Raw genomic sequence first — 13,192 nt, 5'->3', positions numbered from 1 at the left:
TCAGTTTCTATTTTGTTGAATAGTTTGAGGAGTATTGGTATTAGGTCTTCTTTGAAGGTCTGATAGAATTCTGCACTAAAAACCTCTGATCCTGTGTGTTTTGGTTGTGAGACTTTTAATGACTGTTTAGAATGTTTATCTGATCCTGATTTAACTTTGGTACCTGGTATCTGTCAAGAAATTTGTCCATTTTATCCAGATTTCACAGTTTTGTTGAGCATAGGATTTTGTAGTGGTCTGCTCTTTGAGGCAGGGTCTTATGTAGCTTAGGCTAGTCTCCCATCTCTATGTACCAAAAGTAGGCTTGAAATTAAAACTTCTAATCCTCCTGTCTCTACCTCCCAAGTACCGAAGTATAGGCATGGATAAACTTAACCAGTTTATGTGTAGCAGAATATCAAACTCAGGAGTTATGCATGCAAGACAAGTACTCTGCCAAGTGAGCTACATGATTAACCTGGGCCTTTTACTATTCTGGTTTAGGACATAGTTGCCACACATTTGGACAATAAGACTGTCCTTCTCCCAGACTCTGCCTCCAGCATCTATCTAGTCACCTATAATCCACCTCTCACATCACAGCCATGGTAATCTCCTTACCTTATACCTCTGACTTTGCATATCACATACCTATATTATTTCAATGACTTTCTCCCAAGCAGAACTTGGAGATCATAGTTCATCATTTTATAGCCCTTTAATCTCCAAGTCAATAGGTTTGATCCTATGTTGGTGCTTAACAGATCTTTAATGATGGACAAGCAAAGCTGTTTTCTTACCATCTGAAGTAGGAAGCAGGACACTTCCATTCACACTACTTTGTTACAAATACTGTACCTATTTTAAGTAAAAGACAATTTTAACTATAGTTTTCTGGAGTCCCTTTTCATATGCTAGGTAGGATCTGGTCACAGAGATCATGGTATAAATACAGTCAATATTGTAGGTTAAAATAACTTTTATTCATTTTATTTATATGAGTATTTTGCATCCATATACGTACTATACCACTTGAGTATATGGTGTCCATGAAGGCCAGAAGAGGGAATCAGGTCCCCTGAAATTGGAGTAAGAGGTGGCTATGAACCACCATATGAGTGCTGGGAATCAAATCTGGGTCCTCAGAAAGAACAAATGCTTTTAACTGTTAAGCCATCTTTCCACCCATCTAAATGTTGTATTTTAAAACAAGATAGTGGGAAGAGTTACTAAGACAAGATTCTATCCTGCCAACAGTCATTCCTTTGCCTAGACAGTTTTATTACTTAAACCTCACCAACCTTTAGTCATTTTCAAATGTAAGCCAGATCTAGTAACTCAATATAAAACAATTTTGAAATGGGAAATTTCTATAAGCGATGGTGCATGCCCTGGGATCTTACTTCACTGTAATGAACATCCATCATTCCAGCATCTTCTTTCATGGCTCCTTCTTCATCTATATTGGGAGTAATTTTCTTGAATGCTGAACACCCGCTAGGGAATAATTCTGTGTGGAAAAGCAGAAATGAAGCATATTTATTACAAAAAAGTTTGGTAAATAATAGACACCCTTAAAAGGATATGCTATTTTTAATAACAGATGAGACTTTGGGTCAAAGTCATAAGTACATGTTTAAGCTATAAAAGTAATTTCATATATTCCTCAGATCTATTATATTCTGTGATTCTTCCTCCTGCACAAAGTGAGCCCAAATTCATTATCATAGTAAGTTGTGGTTTGGTGCACTATCTGCAGTGGCTGGTGTAGATCATTTCCTAGTATAAAAATTACACTAAAACTCTCATCTTTTCTCCATTTGTTATGTACATATCATCTAGACAAGAGAGTGGACAAATTTTGGGTCACCACTGAATGATCTTTGGTAATCATCTCTAGTGTTTAAATTTCACTGAGAGTTGGAAAGGAAAGTCAGTTCGTTATTGAAAGAGCCTAGCCTAGGATTTATATGACAGACAGGAAGTGAAACAGATGGCAGAGATAAAACACCCTTGGAGAAACTGAGTGGGACATTAAAAAACACCACAGAGTTGAGAGTTAGACGAGCTTGAGCCTAGCGCTGTGTCACTGGATAAATTTGGATGCTTGTCTCTCTAGTATTTATAAAGTTTCTTTATCATCATTACTACCACCACTACCATTATAACAAGAATAATAATAGTGGTTTGTGAGAATTACATGAACACATGTTTGGAATAGAGCTTAGTGTAAAAGAAGGACTAAATGAATTATTATTGCTAAGTAAGCTTATCAGCGTTATAAAGTAACTTTCTCAAGATAAAATAAAACAACTGCTGCCAGCTGGAGCCCTGGGAAGTTGGGAGTAAACTGTAGCTGAAAAGAACTTTGATAACTGTGACCTAAATTGTTATTGTGGAGTGAGAATCTAGGCGGAGAAAGCCACATGGTTTTCCTACACTGTGTGTTTTGTAGGATCTTGTGATTTAGAGGGGAACAAACAAGGCACATTACAAATGTGGCTGGCATCAAACTTAGAACCGTCTTCCTGTCTCTGCCTCCCAAGTGCTGAGAATGTGGGTGAGGTACACTCCACCTATCTTTGATCTTAATGCTCCATAGTTATTGCTTTTACATTCTCACATGCCATTCTAGAGAAATAAAAATGGAAGCAGTCCAGGAAGGTACAAATGCTTTGAGTCCAAGTGATCCTGGGAAAAGGGTGAATAGGACTTGGGAGGATGGGACTGCAGTGCCCAATAATGAAAAATTAATGAAATTTTAATTAAAATTGAAATTTTAATGAAAAATGACTGGCAGCCAGAAGAAGAGTAAGAGGTAAGATCTTGAGGGGTGAGTATAAAGAGGGAAGCTGGAACTAGGAACAAACAAGGGAATGAAGTATTTTGTGAAAGTTTAGCTATATAACACTGGGAACAAAGACTTGGGAATGAAAGCAGCATTACCCTATAAGGAATGAGAAGAAGAGATGCTATAGAGAAGGGAAATCACATTTTTTGGGCTTATGGGAGAATCTAAAGCCCTAAAGTTTTGCTGAACAAGGATGCTATGTGGTAGTACAAAAATGCAGAACATTTGACTCTTGTCTTCCCTGGGGAAAAGTGTTGTGCCCTCTCTCAGGAAAAGAGAAAAGAATGCCAAAGTTTAGGCTTTAGAGAGTGAGATCCAGAAATGGTAAGGCTCTCAGACAAAATGAAAATAAATTCTGAATTGTGTTGGATCTTATATTTGAGGACAAGAAAGAGTAACATAACAAACTCCCCATTATCACCGCTTCCACTGACTTGGGCAAAGGGAAGAGTCTGAGAATCTATCTATAAGGCATCTCTGGTACAAAGATCAAGGGCCTGTCGGAGGGTGGGGTGGGATCAGGGTCAATTGCAGACCTCCTTCTACTTTCATTTTCTTTTATTTCTTCTTTTTATTCTATGGGGAGGGGCAGGAATGAGATGAGATATCACACCATAGCTGGGACTCACTATGTGGCCCGGGCTGGCCTCAAATTTCTAACCCTCTCACTCCTGAACACTGCAATTACAGGCATGAGCCACCACTCCTGGATTCTTCTTTTCCCTTTTCCTAGCACTTCAGGGCCTGAAACAAGGAATGCAAGATTCCAACAGTGGTCCTTCACTTAAGCTGACATCCCTGGGGCCAGGGAACTACCGGGCGGAACAAACTTTATTTTTATTAAAAGAAAGTCTAAATGATAGAACATTTGGTTCTAATATGTCAGCTAGTTAGCATTCTATTCCATCATGATTAAGAATATTTTTATAGTGCACTTCAAGAGAAATGACTGTGGGGCCAGCTGAGGGTATAACTCAAAACAATGGAGGACTTGTGTACTATGTACACCACCCTGAGTTCTATCTCAGAGGGAGGGACAGAAGGTCTGGGTGAGATGAGCTGCAAGTACAGTTCTTTGAGATGACAGAAAACAAAGTTTGGGTGCTGCATACCAGTCAGGGATTTACAATGTAAATATTCTTATTTTTGTCTTCATTAGCAATGGATAGTTAATTGAAAACAATAAATTCATAAATTCTAGTGTGTCTTGATGATCATTGCTAAATGTTATTTAAAGCATATTTTGCTTAAAGATTCAAGTCCTTTTTAGACTTTTTAAATACTGTTGGGTTGCAGAGTTTCACATTAGATAGTCATTATCCCTGGGGGCCAGGAAACCACCAGATAGAAGAAACTCTGTTTTTATTTTTAGAAGTTCACATGATAGAACACTTGCTTACAATGTGTCAACTAGGCAACATTTTATTCCATTTCCACTAAGAATGTATATATATGTATATATATATATATATATATATATATATATATATATATACACATATATTTGGTTTTTCAAGACAGGGTTTCTCTGTGTAGCCCTGGCTGTCCTGGAACTCACTCTGTAGACCAGGCTGTCCTCGAACTTAGAAATCAGCCTGCCTCTGCCTCCCAAGTGCTGTGACTAAAGGAGTGCTCCACCACCGCCTGGCCACTAAGAATATTTTTATAGTATGCTTAACTGGTTTAGATTAGCTAAGTATCTTGACAGCACTCTCGTAGTTTAAGCAGCTAGTTGAACAAAGCTGTTTTGGATTCCTTTTTTTCTTTCAATCATTAAAGGTGGAAAAACCCCTGAGGATTTCTACTATTGCTGTCCCTTTAGAATAAGGTTTTCTAGGTTAAGATCATTGAATTCTACAGGTTCAAAAATAGATAGCACCCATAATAAATAAATAAATAAATAAGTAAATAAATATTGCTCTCAAATTTAACATTTCTTTGTTGAAAATGCAAAACATCATTTTTTTTCCTCCTTAGCTCTTTGAGGTTAATGAGAGATAAACTTGAAAGAGCCTTTGGAATATTACGAACTACAACAATGACAAGCTTGGGCTACATCCACTTGTTGAGACAGGTCAGATGGCTGATTAAGGTAGCTGCCTAATGCTGAAATGACTAGAGCAAGATATAGGCTTTCTAAAGTTAAGGACAGGCTAGTGGGGAGAAACCAATCTTGGTCTGAAGGTGTTTATACCTGTGAATAAAACAAGATTCTTGGGAAGAATTTCTAATTTAATTACCTATTTTCAAAATTGAAAGAGTTTATTCTTAAGAGGCCTGGAACTCTTATTTCAGGTGTTCACTAATTAGAAAGCTGGGGTAACAGGAAGCCAGTTTCTCTGGAAAGTATTTAAAACCATAGAATGGTGTTTAAGAACCTCATGTGTGTTAATGGATATGGAATTGCCTGTGTGCAACTTAGCTTTTTATTTTTAGGGCAACTTGACAAACACATCAGAGTTCTAATTTAAAAAGATGAACTGGGTCTTATTTTGATCAATTCTTTCTCCATTAGAACTACTTGTATGGACTGCCTGTACAGCTTGGTCTGAAAGCACACGCTTATCATGCCTGTAGCTATTTTATCAACCCCCAGAACCTGTCACCTCCACCCAAGGAGAAAATGAAAACAATGTATGGACTGAAAGTAGAAAATAGGAATACATTAATTTTTTGATTTGTTTTCTTGCGATAAATCATTCTTAATTTTTGTTTAATATAAAGTCTTTGTACTTGTGAGTAAAACAAGATTCTCAGGAAGAATCTCTAATATAATTATGTATTTTCAAAATCTAGAGAGTTAATTACTAATAATTCTTAATGAGTCTGGGACTCTACTTCTGGTTCATACTTTGTAGTCCACCCTGACTTGGAATTCACTATGCAGCCCAGGCACTCTTGGATCTGTGCAGTCTCCCTGCCTTAGCTTTGATGTGTTGGGATTACAGAGCCCACAACCCCTAGCTGAGTATAACAATTTGTAAACATGATTATTCAGAAGCACTTCTCTGTCAGTTTAAAATATAAGCAAAATGTTGCTCAGGTAGTACTGATATGCTTGCTTACTTAGAATTCACAAAGTTCTGGTCTTTATCTCCAACACTGCAGGAACTGAGCATGGTGGTGCATGCCTGTAGTGCCAGGAGGTAGAGGCAGGAAGAGCAGAAGTTCAAGGTTGCCCTTGGCTACATAGCAAGTCTGAGGTTGGCTTGGACTATATGAAATCCTACTCCTTCTTGCAAACTTAAATGACATGAATGCATAGTTTAATCATTCTAGTCATATTTGGGAAGAATCTCCACAATAGCCATTATTTTACATGTGAAGTGAAAAATACAAAAAAAATTCCAGAGATAAAAACAAAACATAGTAAATAATAATAATAATAATAATAATAATAATAATAATAATAATAATAATAACAATAACAATAATAAAGTTGCGTCCCCACAGCCAAAGCCCACATAATATGACTCCTTTAAGTTGCTTTCATTTTGCCCTCATTGTGATAGATAGCAGATGTCTTGATTGCAATTGCCACTACCAATTAACTTTGAAACCTTACTCAATTGTTTTGCTATTTGAGTAGATATAAAATTCAGCAATATTATTTGGGGACAAAGAAGCTTTCAGCCTGATCCCTGAATTAGAAATCTTGAATTAGAAATGCAGAACTGTTGATGTCCTTCAAGGGTCTGATTCCCTTGAACACGCAGGTGCCACTGCATAAAAATAGCTCTAAATACCTAGTCCATGGACAGTTGTTGGTGAAGGGAAGGATGAGGGGAAAGAAGCAATCTGCCTGTATTCTGCAGTGCTTCTCTTGAGCTCTAAGAAGAACTGAATTTGTGGCAGTCATCCAGGGAGATAGTCTTGGGAAATAAACACCGGGCATGAAGCCCAGCCCAGCCATGTACTATTTAACTTATTCTTGTAACCTCCCACAGAAGCCAAAGCCAAAATGAGCAAGCCAGTCTTCTTTTATAACAATGTCTGTTTAGCACTGAATGAGGCTGAAGGTAAACATATTTTTAAGAGCTCAATTCTATCCCATTCACAACTGCACACTGCAAAGAAAAAGATTATTTTGCCAGCAGAGAGTCTTCCCATCTCAGAACAGAAAGGTCTTACTCTTTCGGTGAAGAAATTCCGCAACTAGAGCCGCCACATGGACATAACACATTGCTGCCTAGAAGTGGATGACAAAGAAAGAAGTGTGAGCATATGTTCAAAGGAGTTTGAAGAGTCCCAGTGGGAGCAAAATTTTAAGAAGTCACCTCAGAAAAATCTCCATTTTTTATATGAATTTTGGCCATGCTGTCAAGCCAAGTTTTCCTCAGCTCTGGTGTGCTGGCATAAGATTTAGCTAAGCTATACTGGAGATCAATTAGCATTTCAGGGTCTTTCTCATGCTCCTTCATTTGTGCAGTGGCCATAAGAACGGTTCGGATCCTCTTGGTCAAATCTTTGACTTCTGTGGGAAAAGCAGTTGCCTAATTTCAAAACAAAAGAAAACAAAGAAAACCCCACATATTTAGCAGTATTATCAATAGGAATGAAGCATAAGCATCAAAATCTGGGGACTATAATATGGTTTTTATTTCTTGTTAACAGTTGGTAGTACTATATTCCACATGGCAAGCCTAAAGGGTTTTTTACTTAGTTATTTTTTTAAAATTATGTAACTAGACAGGTTTTTTAAAAGGCTTTTGAACTTGATGGCAGTATACTAAAAGCCCATAAAAACATGATCTTTGAGGTCAGACTATCTGGTTTTCATTGTGAATGCTGTATGTTTGGTTTACTTGTAACAACAGTAACTGAAAGTCATTGACAGTACATAGGTACCAGGTACTGATCTGAGTGCTTTATATGTTTTAATTAAGGTGTCTTCTCAAGCATTTCCACCAATGGGAAAACTGAGGCCCAGAGCAGTTGAGAAGCTCAGCCAACATCTCTTGGTTGGCAAGTCATGGAGACAGGGCCTCTATCAGGCAATCTGGCTCCAGAGCTAGTGCTCTGCAGGCAACTTCCCATAGTGAGAAGCATGCCTATCTTGCCTTAGTGAAAACCCTGCTGTCAACTATCCATTTCCACAAATGAGAGGTTTTGAGTCACATCACACTCCAGAGAGGTTAAAGAGAACATTTACCTCTCAAAGTGTTTCTGATCCCAAGATGGGGGTGGGGCAAGTACACATTTAGGGAACTTAATAGGAATGTAATATACTATTCTGCCTTTTTGTCTGCTTTAAAAATAATTACTAGAATGCATCTAACCCCTTTGCATTCATTCACAGGAACTTCCTGAGGGAAAGGCTAACCTTATTGTAACATGGTTACAGGTGACCTTAGCAGATAAAACTAAGTCATTCACAGATGAGTAAAGGGAAAGCAAAGGGGCTCTTCTCCAGGAGAACTAACATCAGCCCTATTCACTTGGAAAATAGCGTGCTAATCTACCTGTATAATATGGCATTGAGCATGGTAGCAACTAGAAACATAAATTCTTGGAGCATGAGTAAAATAGCTGAACTAGTACTCATTGCTTCTGTGCTCCTGGGGTTAGTGGAACTGTATACTGATTCCCTGGGAAACCCACAGAGCAGCTTGAAAGTCACCTTTCCCAGCCTGTGAGCAGCTGGCACTACTCAGTGTTTTGCTCCCTGTAAGCAGCACTCCTATGAGAATGGTTTTTTGATACATAGATTCTACACGTCCCAAACATCAAGCATGCTGTGATTGTGAGCTTTGGATTTTTTTAAAAAAAATTTCGTGCACTATTGTCAAATATATTAGAATATGACCTTTCCTGAGAATGGGGACAATTCATCCCCCTGGGAGGATCTCCGGACCTGTTTTCGAGGCAACATAGTAGGAGATGCATTTTTTTTTTTTTTTTTTTTACAGTGCCCTAGTTTTTAAGCATGTAGTGCTCACAATCCTAGGTTTGATTCTGATGGACTGGTGCTGAAGACGGACAGCTTTGGACTGTTACAGCAAGCAACAGTTGGCTAGCATAACTTTTGAAAGTCACAAAACCAACAAATAATGAAACCGTTCTGTTCCATTTCTTATCTATTGGCAATGGATCTATCAGCCATCCTAAGAAGTGAGATTTCTCTCAAATTTCCAACTCAGTTTTTAATTAGCCAGTATTATAAATGGTAACAATTGTTAAGAAAGAAAATAAATATTTCTTTTCCGAGCAAGTTTAGAAATCAAGCAGAGAAAACAACACAGATTTTATTACTAACAGACACACATTTAAAAAATCTATTTAGTTACTGCTGAATATAATTGCTAGAGGTCCAGTGGTAAGTAAAAGCCATCAACTCTTAAAGCTCACATCTATACGTTCCACACGGACAGTCACTGAGAATTCCACCCCAGTTTAAGATTATAAACTCCTTCTTTAGTTAAAGTGGTTTTTATTACTTTGGTGTTGGGGATCAAACCCAAGGAACTGCTCATGCTGAGTGCCACTGACTCACAATCCCAGCCAAAGTGGTTTGAGTTTATTCCATACCTTCATAGGTCTGTCACTATTTGCAAAGTTATTGATAATGGATAAAGACTCCTGAAATCTCGATCCTCCACTCAGTGCTACATCAGCTATAAGCTGACTCACAGCAATGATTATCTGTGGGAAGAAATAAAGGTTACTTTTTAAAAAAGGGCTTTTAAAAAAATCTTGCTTCAAGAGGTAGGGAGGCATATTACTATACTGGGCCCAGGCTAACATCTAACTCGCTTCTGTCTTCCTGCTTCAGTCTCTTCAATAGCTCAGACTGCAGGCTAATGGTTGTTTTCTTATCAATAACACTTTCCCTAGTAAAGAGCTCTAATGGGACAGACCAAGGCAGTGGAGCTATATAACTAGAGGTTGCCTATATTACATAGTAGACTACTGAGCCAAGAAGTCCCCACTGTTTCATTAATTAATCACAATGATATGAAGATGGAGAATAATTATCACCCAGTGTGTTCTCTGTGCTGGAATGGTGCCAGTTGCTATATGCTTTTCATTTTCACCCTCATACTAATAACCATGCAATATGGCAACTACTTGGCCTCATTTTACAGATGAGCAAACTGGTTCAGCAAGATTAAGTAACTTGCCTAAGGTCACACAGCACAAATGTGGTTGATCTATGAGTTGAGCACAGCAGATAGTCATCTCTATAAATTCTGTAATTTCCACAAAATATTGAGATTAATTGCATTGTCTTTATTTTTGAGACAGGGTCTTGGTATGCTATCCAGACTGATCTTTAACTGTGGGCTCAAGTGATCCTCTTGCCTTGGCATCTCAAGTAGATGAGAGTACACAGGTAAAGGCTAGCACTTCCGGGTCAACTTTTTTTTTTTTTTTTAATTTTTGCTTTTTTGAGACAGACTCTTCTTGTCCTGTAGGTCAGGTTGGCTCAAACGTGTAATCCTTTTACCCTAATCTTCCTCCATGTTTGGATTTTAGGCATGTGCCATCATGCTTGGCAATCTTTCATTGTTAAATAAAGGTTTTGCTGATGCATGCAAAACAACCTGAATCACTTGCCATTTATTATCTAACAATCTTATTATTTAATCACCTTACTGAAGTATCACAAAAATTCTGAAGTAGAGTTTCTCCTATTTTCTATTTGAAGAAGCTCCATGTCAGACTGTCATGGAATCTGAACTAGAGCACACATTCTTAAGACTTACACTCTAGAGTAGCCTTGTCCAAGAGAAAGAGAATGGGAGTCACATATGGAAGTAGCTACAATGAAAAAGAGATGGAAGTGGCACTTACTTTATTTTTCATATTTACTTTGTGTGTGTGTGTATGTGTGTGTGTGTGTGTGTGTGTGCACATGTTGCTATATGAGCATGTGAATATCAGAGGACAACTTTCAGGAATTTGGTTGTTGGTGCTCAAATGCAGGTCATCAGGCTTGGCAGCAAGCACTTTTACACACTGAGTCATCTTACTGACCCAAACTGTATTTTGATATATTTTAATCACTCCCCAAATTTGACAAATACTTTCAATATATAAAAAAATAAGACAACCTAGATGCTCTATTTTTTAATGTACTTAGTCTTTATACTTTTGACACATCTCAGTTTAGACCAGTCCCATTTCTCAGTTTAGACCAGTCCCATTTCTCAGTTTAGACCAGTCCCATTTCAAGTGGCAGAGAGGTACATGGTCTGAGCTATGGCACAGAAAGGAAAATCCACATATAGATTCCTTTTGTAGTGCTGAGACTAGAACCCAGAGCCTTGTGCATGCTAGGCAAGCATTCTACCAGTGAGTTACAACCTCTTTTCACTTTTTGTTTTGAGAGAGTGTCTCTTATGTTATTCCACTTGGCACTGACCTCACTATACAGACAAAGTAAGACTTGAAGTTAATATCCTCTTACCTTAGCTTTTGAAGGAGCTATAAATGTTGCTCTTTGTGGGGAACAGAGTGAGAGGTAGGTGCACACACACTTTTGCAGGTGCATATGTATGCCTATATGTAGAGGTTAGTGATTCTTCAGATACTGTCTATCGTAATTTGGGGGCAGGCACAACATCTCTCACTGGTTTAGAACTTGCCAAATAAGGTTAGGCTAGCTGGCCAGTGAGCCCCAGGTTGGTCTGTCCCCATTCCCTCAGTTCTGGGGTTACAAGTGCATACCACCACTCCTGGCTTTAAAACAAAAATGATTTATCTCTATGTGTACAGTTTCACCTGCATCTATGTCTATGCCCCTGTGCATCATGTACATGCCTGGTACCCAAGGAGGCCAAAAGAGGATGTCAAATCCACTGGGTTGGACTTACAGGTGGTTGTGAGCCACCATGTAGGGACTGTAAATCAAACCTAGGTCCTCTGGAAGAACAGCCAGTGCTCATAACCACTGAACCATCCCTCCAGCCCCATATACAGCTTTTTGGATCGAATTCAGGTACTCATGCTTGCCGGACGTGCACTTTACCAACCAAGCTAGCTATCTTTCTAGCTATAGATGTTGATTTTGATGGAGTCCAGTGATTGAAGAGAAAAACAATAAAGAAGAGCTTTGATTGGTACTCACCTGCAAATGTGTCCTTAGAAAGGTTTTCCTCTTGGTATACTCAAAGTTGTTTCTCATCAAAAGATATAAAAGTGCAGATGCCTCATTCCTGGTTGAGCTGATCTTTGAAGTACAGCACTTTAAAACCTCATAGCAAAATGCAGCACACATGTTTACTCTTCCTTTGAAAAAGGCTGAGGGAAACTGAACAAGGAAAATAGAAATGAATATCTGAAAATTTTATGAAATCCACCAAATAATCAACTGCTGACTGTAGCCTCACCTAAAATTATGCTCAGAGCTTTAGAGGATAACAAATCAATATGAGGTCAGATCTCTGTTCTCAAGATAGTTTGAATTTGTTAGCATATAGACAAGCATATGCCAATGATAGAACAAGTCAAGTCAGTATAGAAGGTACTGCAATAATGTGGAGGTACTAGGCATTAAATGCTGTCAATCTGAGAAGAGCCTAAGATAGTCCAAAGCATACAGACTCGATGACACACTGAACAAATGAATGACAGAAATGATGAATCATGGCTCCTGTTCTAAAGTTCCACCTGCTGAGAAAATCAGTAGTAGTGAAATGGATCCTTTTTGATTAAACAAAATGGAGCTTATGTGAAGTGTTCGTATATATCTGTATGTTTTCTGCTCCACAAACATTGTCAATTAAGACATATTTTGTTATAGAGAAAGAGTGCCCAAGTGGCCTGCTGCTTTGAGAATGTATTCAGCCTGCTGCTTTGTGGAAGATAAACTATATATCTAGTGTTGGTTTATTAGAATCTCCTATCCTTGAAAGGCGGGACAAGCAAGCTGCTTCCAAATACACAATGGCCATCCATTTTTTAGGCCTTCTAAAGCTTGAATGTCAGCTACTCAAAATGGCTTCTTGAAAACCTTGAATTTTAATCCACATCTCAGGAATCTATCTGCATCATTTTACCTTTTTAGTAGATGCAGTGTTAGGCAAGCAACAGGTGTGTAATAAATGCTTTCTGATTGGCAAACTGGGAAATCTTGTAAAGTTTCACAAGATTAGATTGACTCTTGCTGGACAAGACACTCTAGTATAAAAACATTTAAGGGCAGGCACAGCAATGTGCAGTTAATCCTTACAGTAAGTCTCCTTATATTACTTGAGACATGAACAATGGCCAAAGTCATGAGCAACCTCCTCAGTGCCAGTTCTAATGTGCTCCTTTCATCTCACTTGACACTCTGGACCTCATGAGTATGTTCATACTGTTTCCCCTTGGCTTGTGTGACACTGTCCATTCTTGTACTTTTTTTTTTTTTCCTACCTC

At 38.3% G+C, this 13,192-nt stretch overlaps 1 protein-coding gene across 1 annotated transcript in view; it reads right to left on the bottom strand.

Annotated features, from left to right (window-relative positions):
* Nucleotides 1-13,192, bottom strand: part of Dock11 (dedicator of cytokinesis 11) — a 136,086-nt gene that overhangs the window by 22,952 nt on the left and 99,942 nt on the right. The window contains exons 42-46 of the mRNA XM_031372386.1: nt 11,901-12,083; nt 9,359-9,472; nt 7,108-7,323; nt 6,962-7,019; nt 1,383-1,489 (exon numbers count right to left, since the gene is read on the bottom strand). Coding sequence (XP_031228246.1) covers nt 1,383-1,489; nt 6,962-7,019; nt 7,108-7,323; nt 9,359-9,472; nt 11,901-12,083 — 678 coding nt within the window. The remainder of the gene's footprint in view (nt 1-1,382; nt 1,490-6,961; nt 7,020-7,107; nt 7,324-9,358; nt 9,473-11,900; nt 12,084-13,192) is intronic.

This window comes from Mastomys coucha, chromosome X (genome assembly GCF_008632895.1).
Source record: "Mastomys coucha isolate ucsf_1 chromosome X, UCSF_Mcou_1, whole genome shotgun sequence".
Classification (NCBI taxonomy): Eukaryota; Metazoa; Chordata; class Mammalia; order Rodentia; family Muridae; genus Mastomys; species Mastomys coucha.
This window is presented reverse-complemented; position numbering and strand designations above follow the sequence as displayed.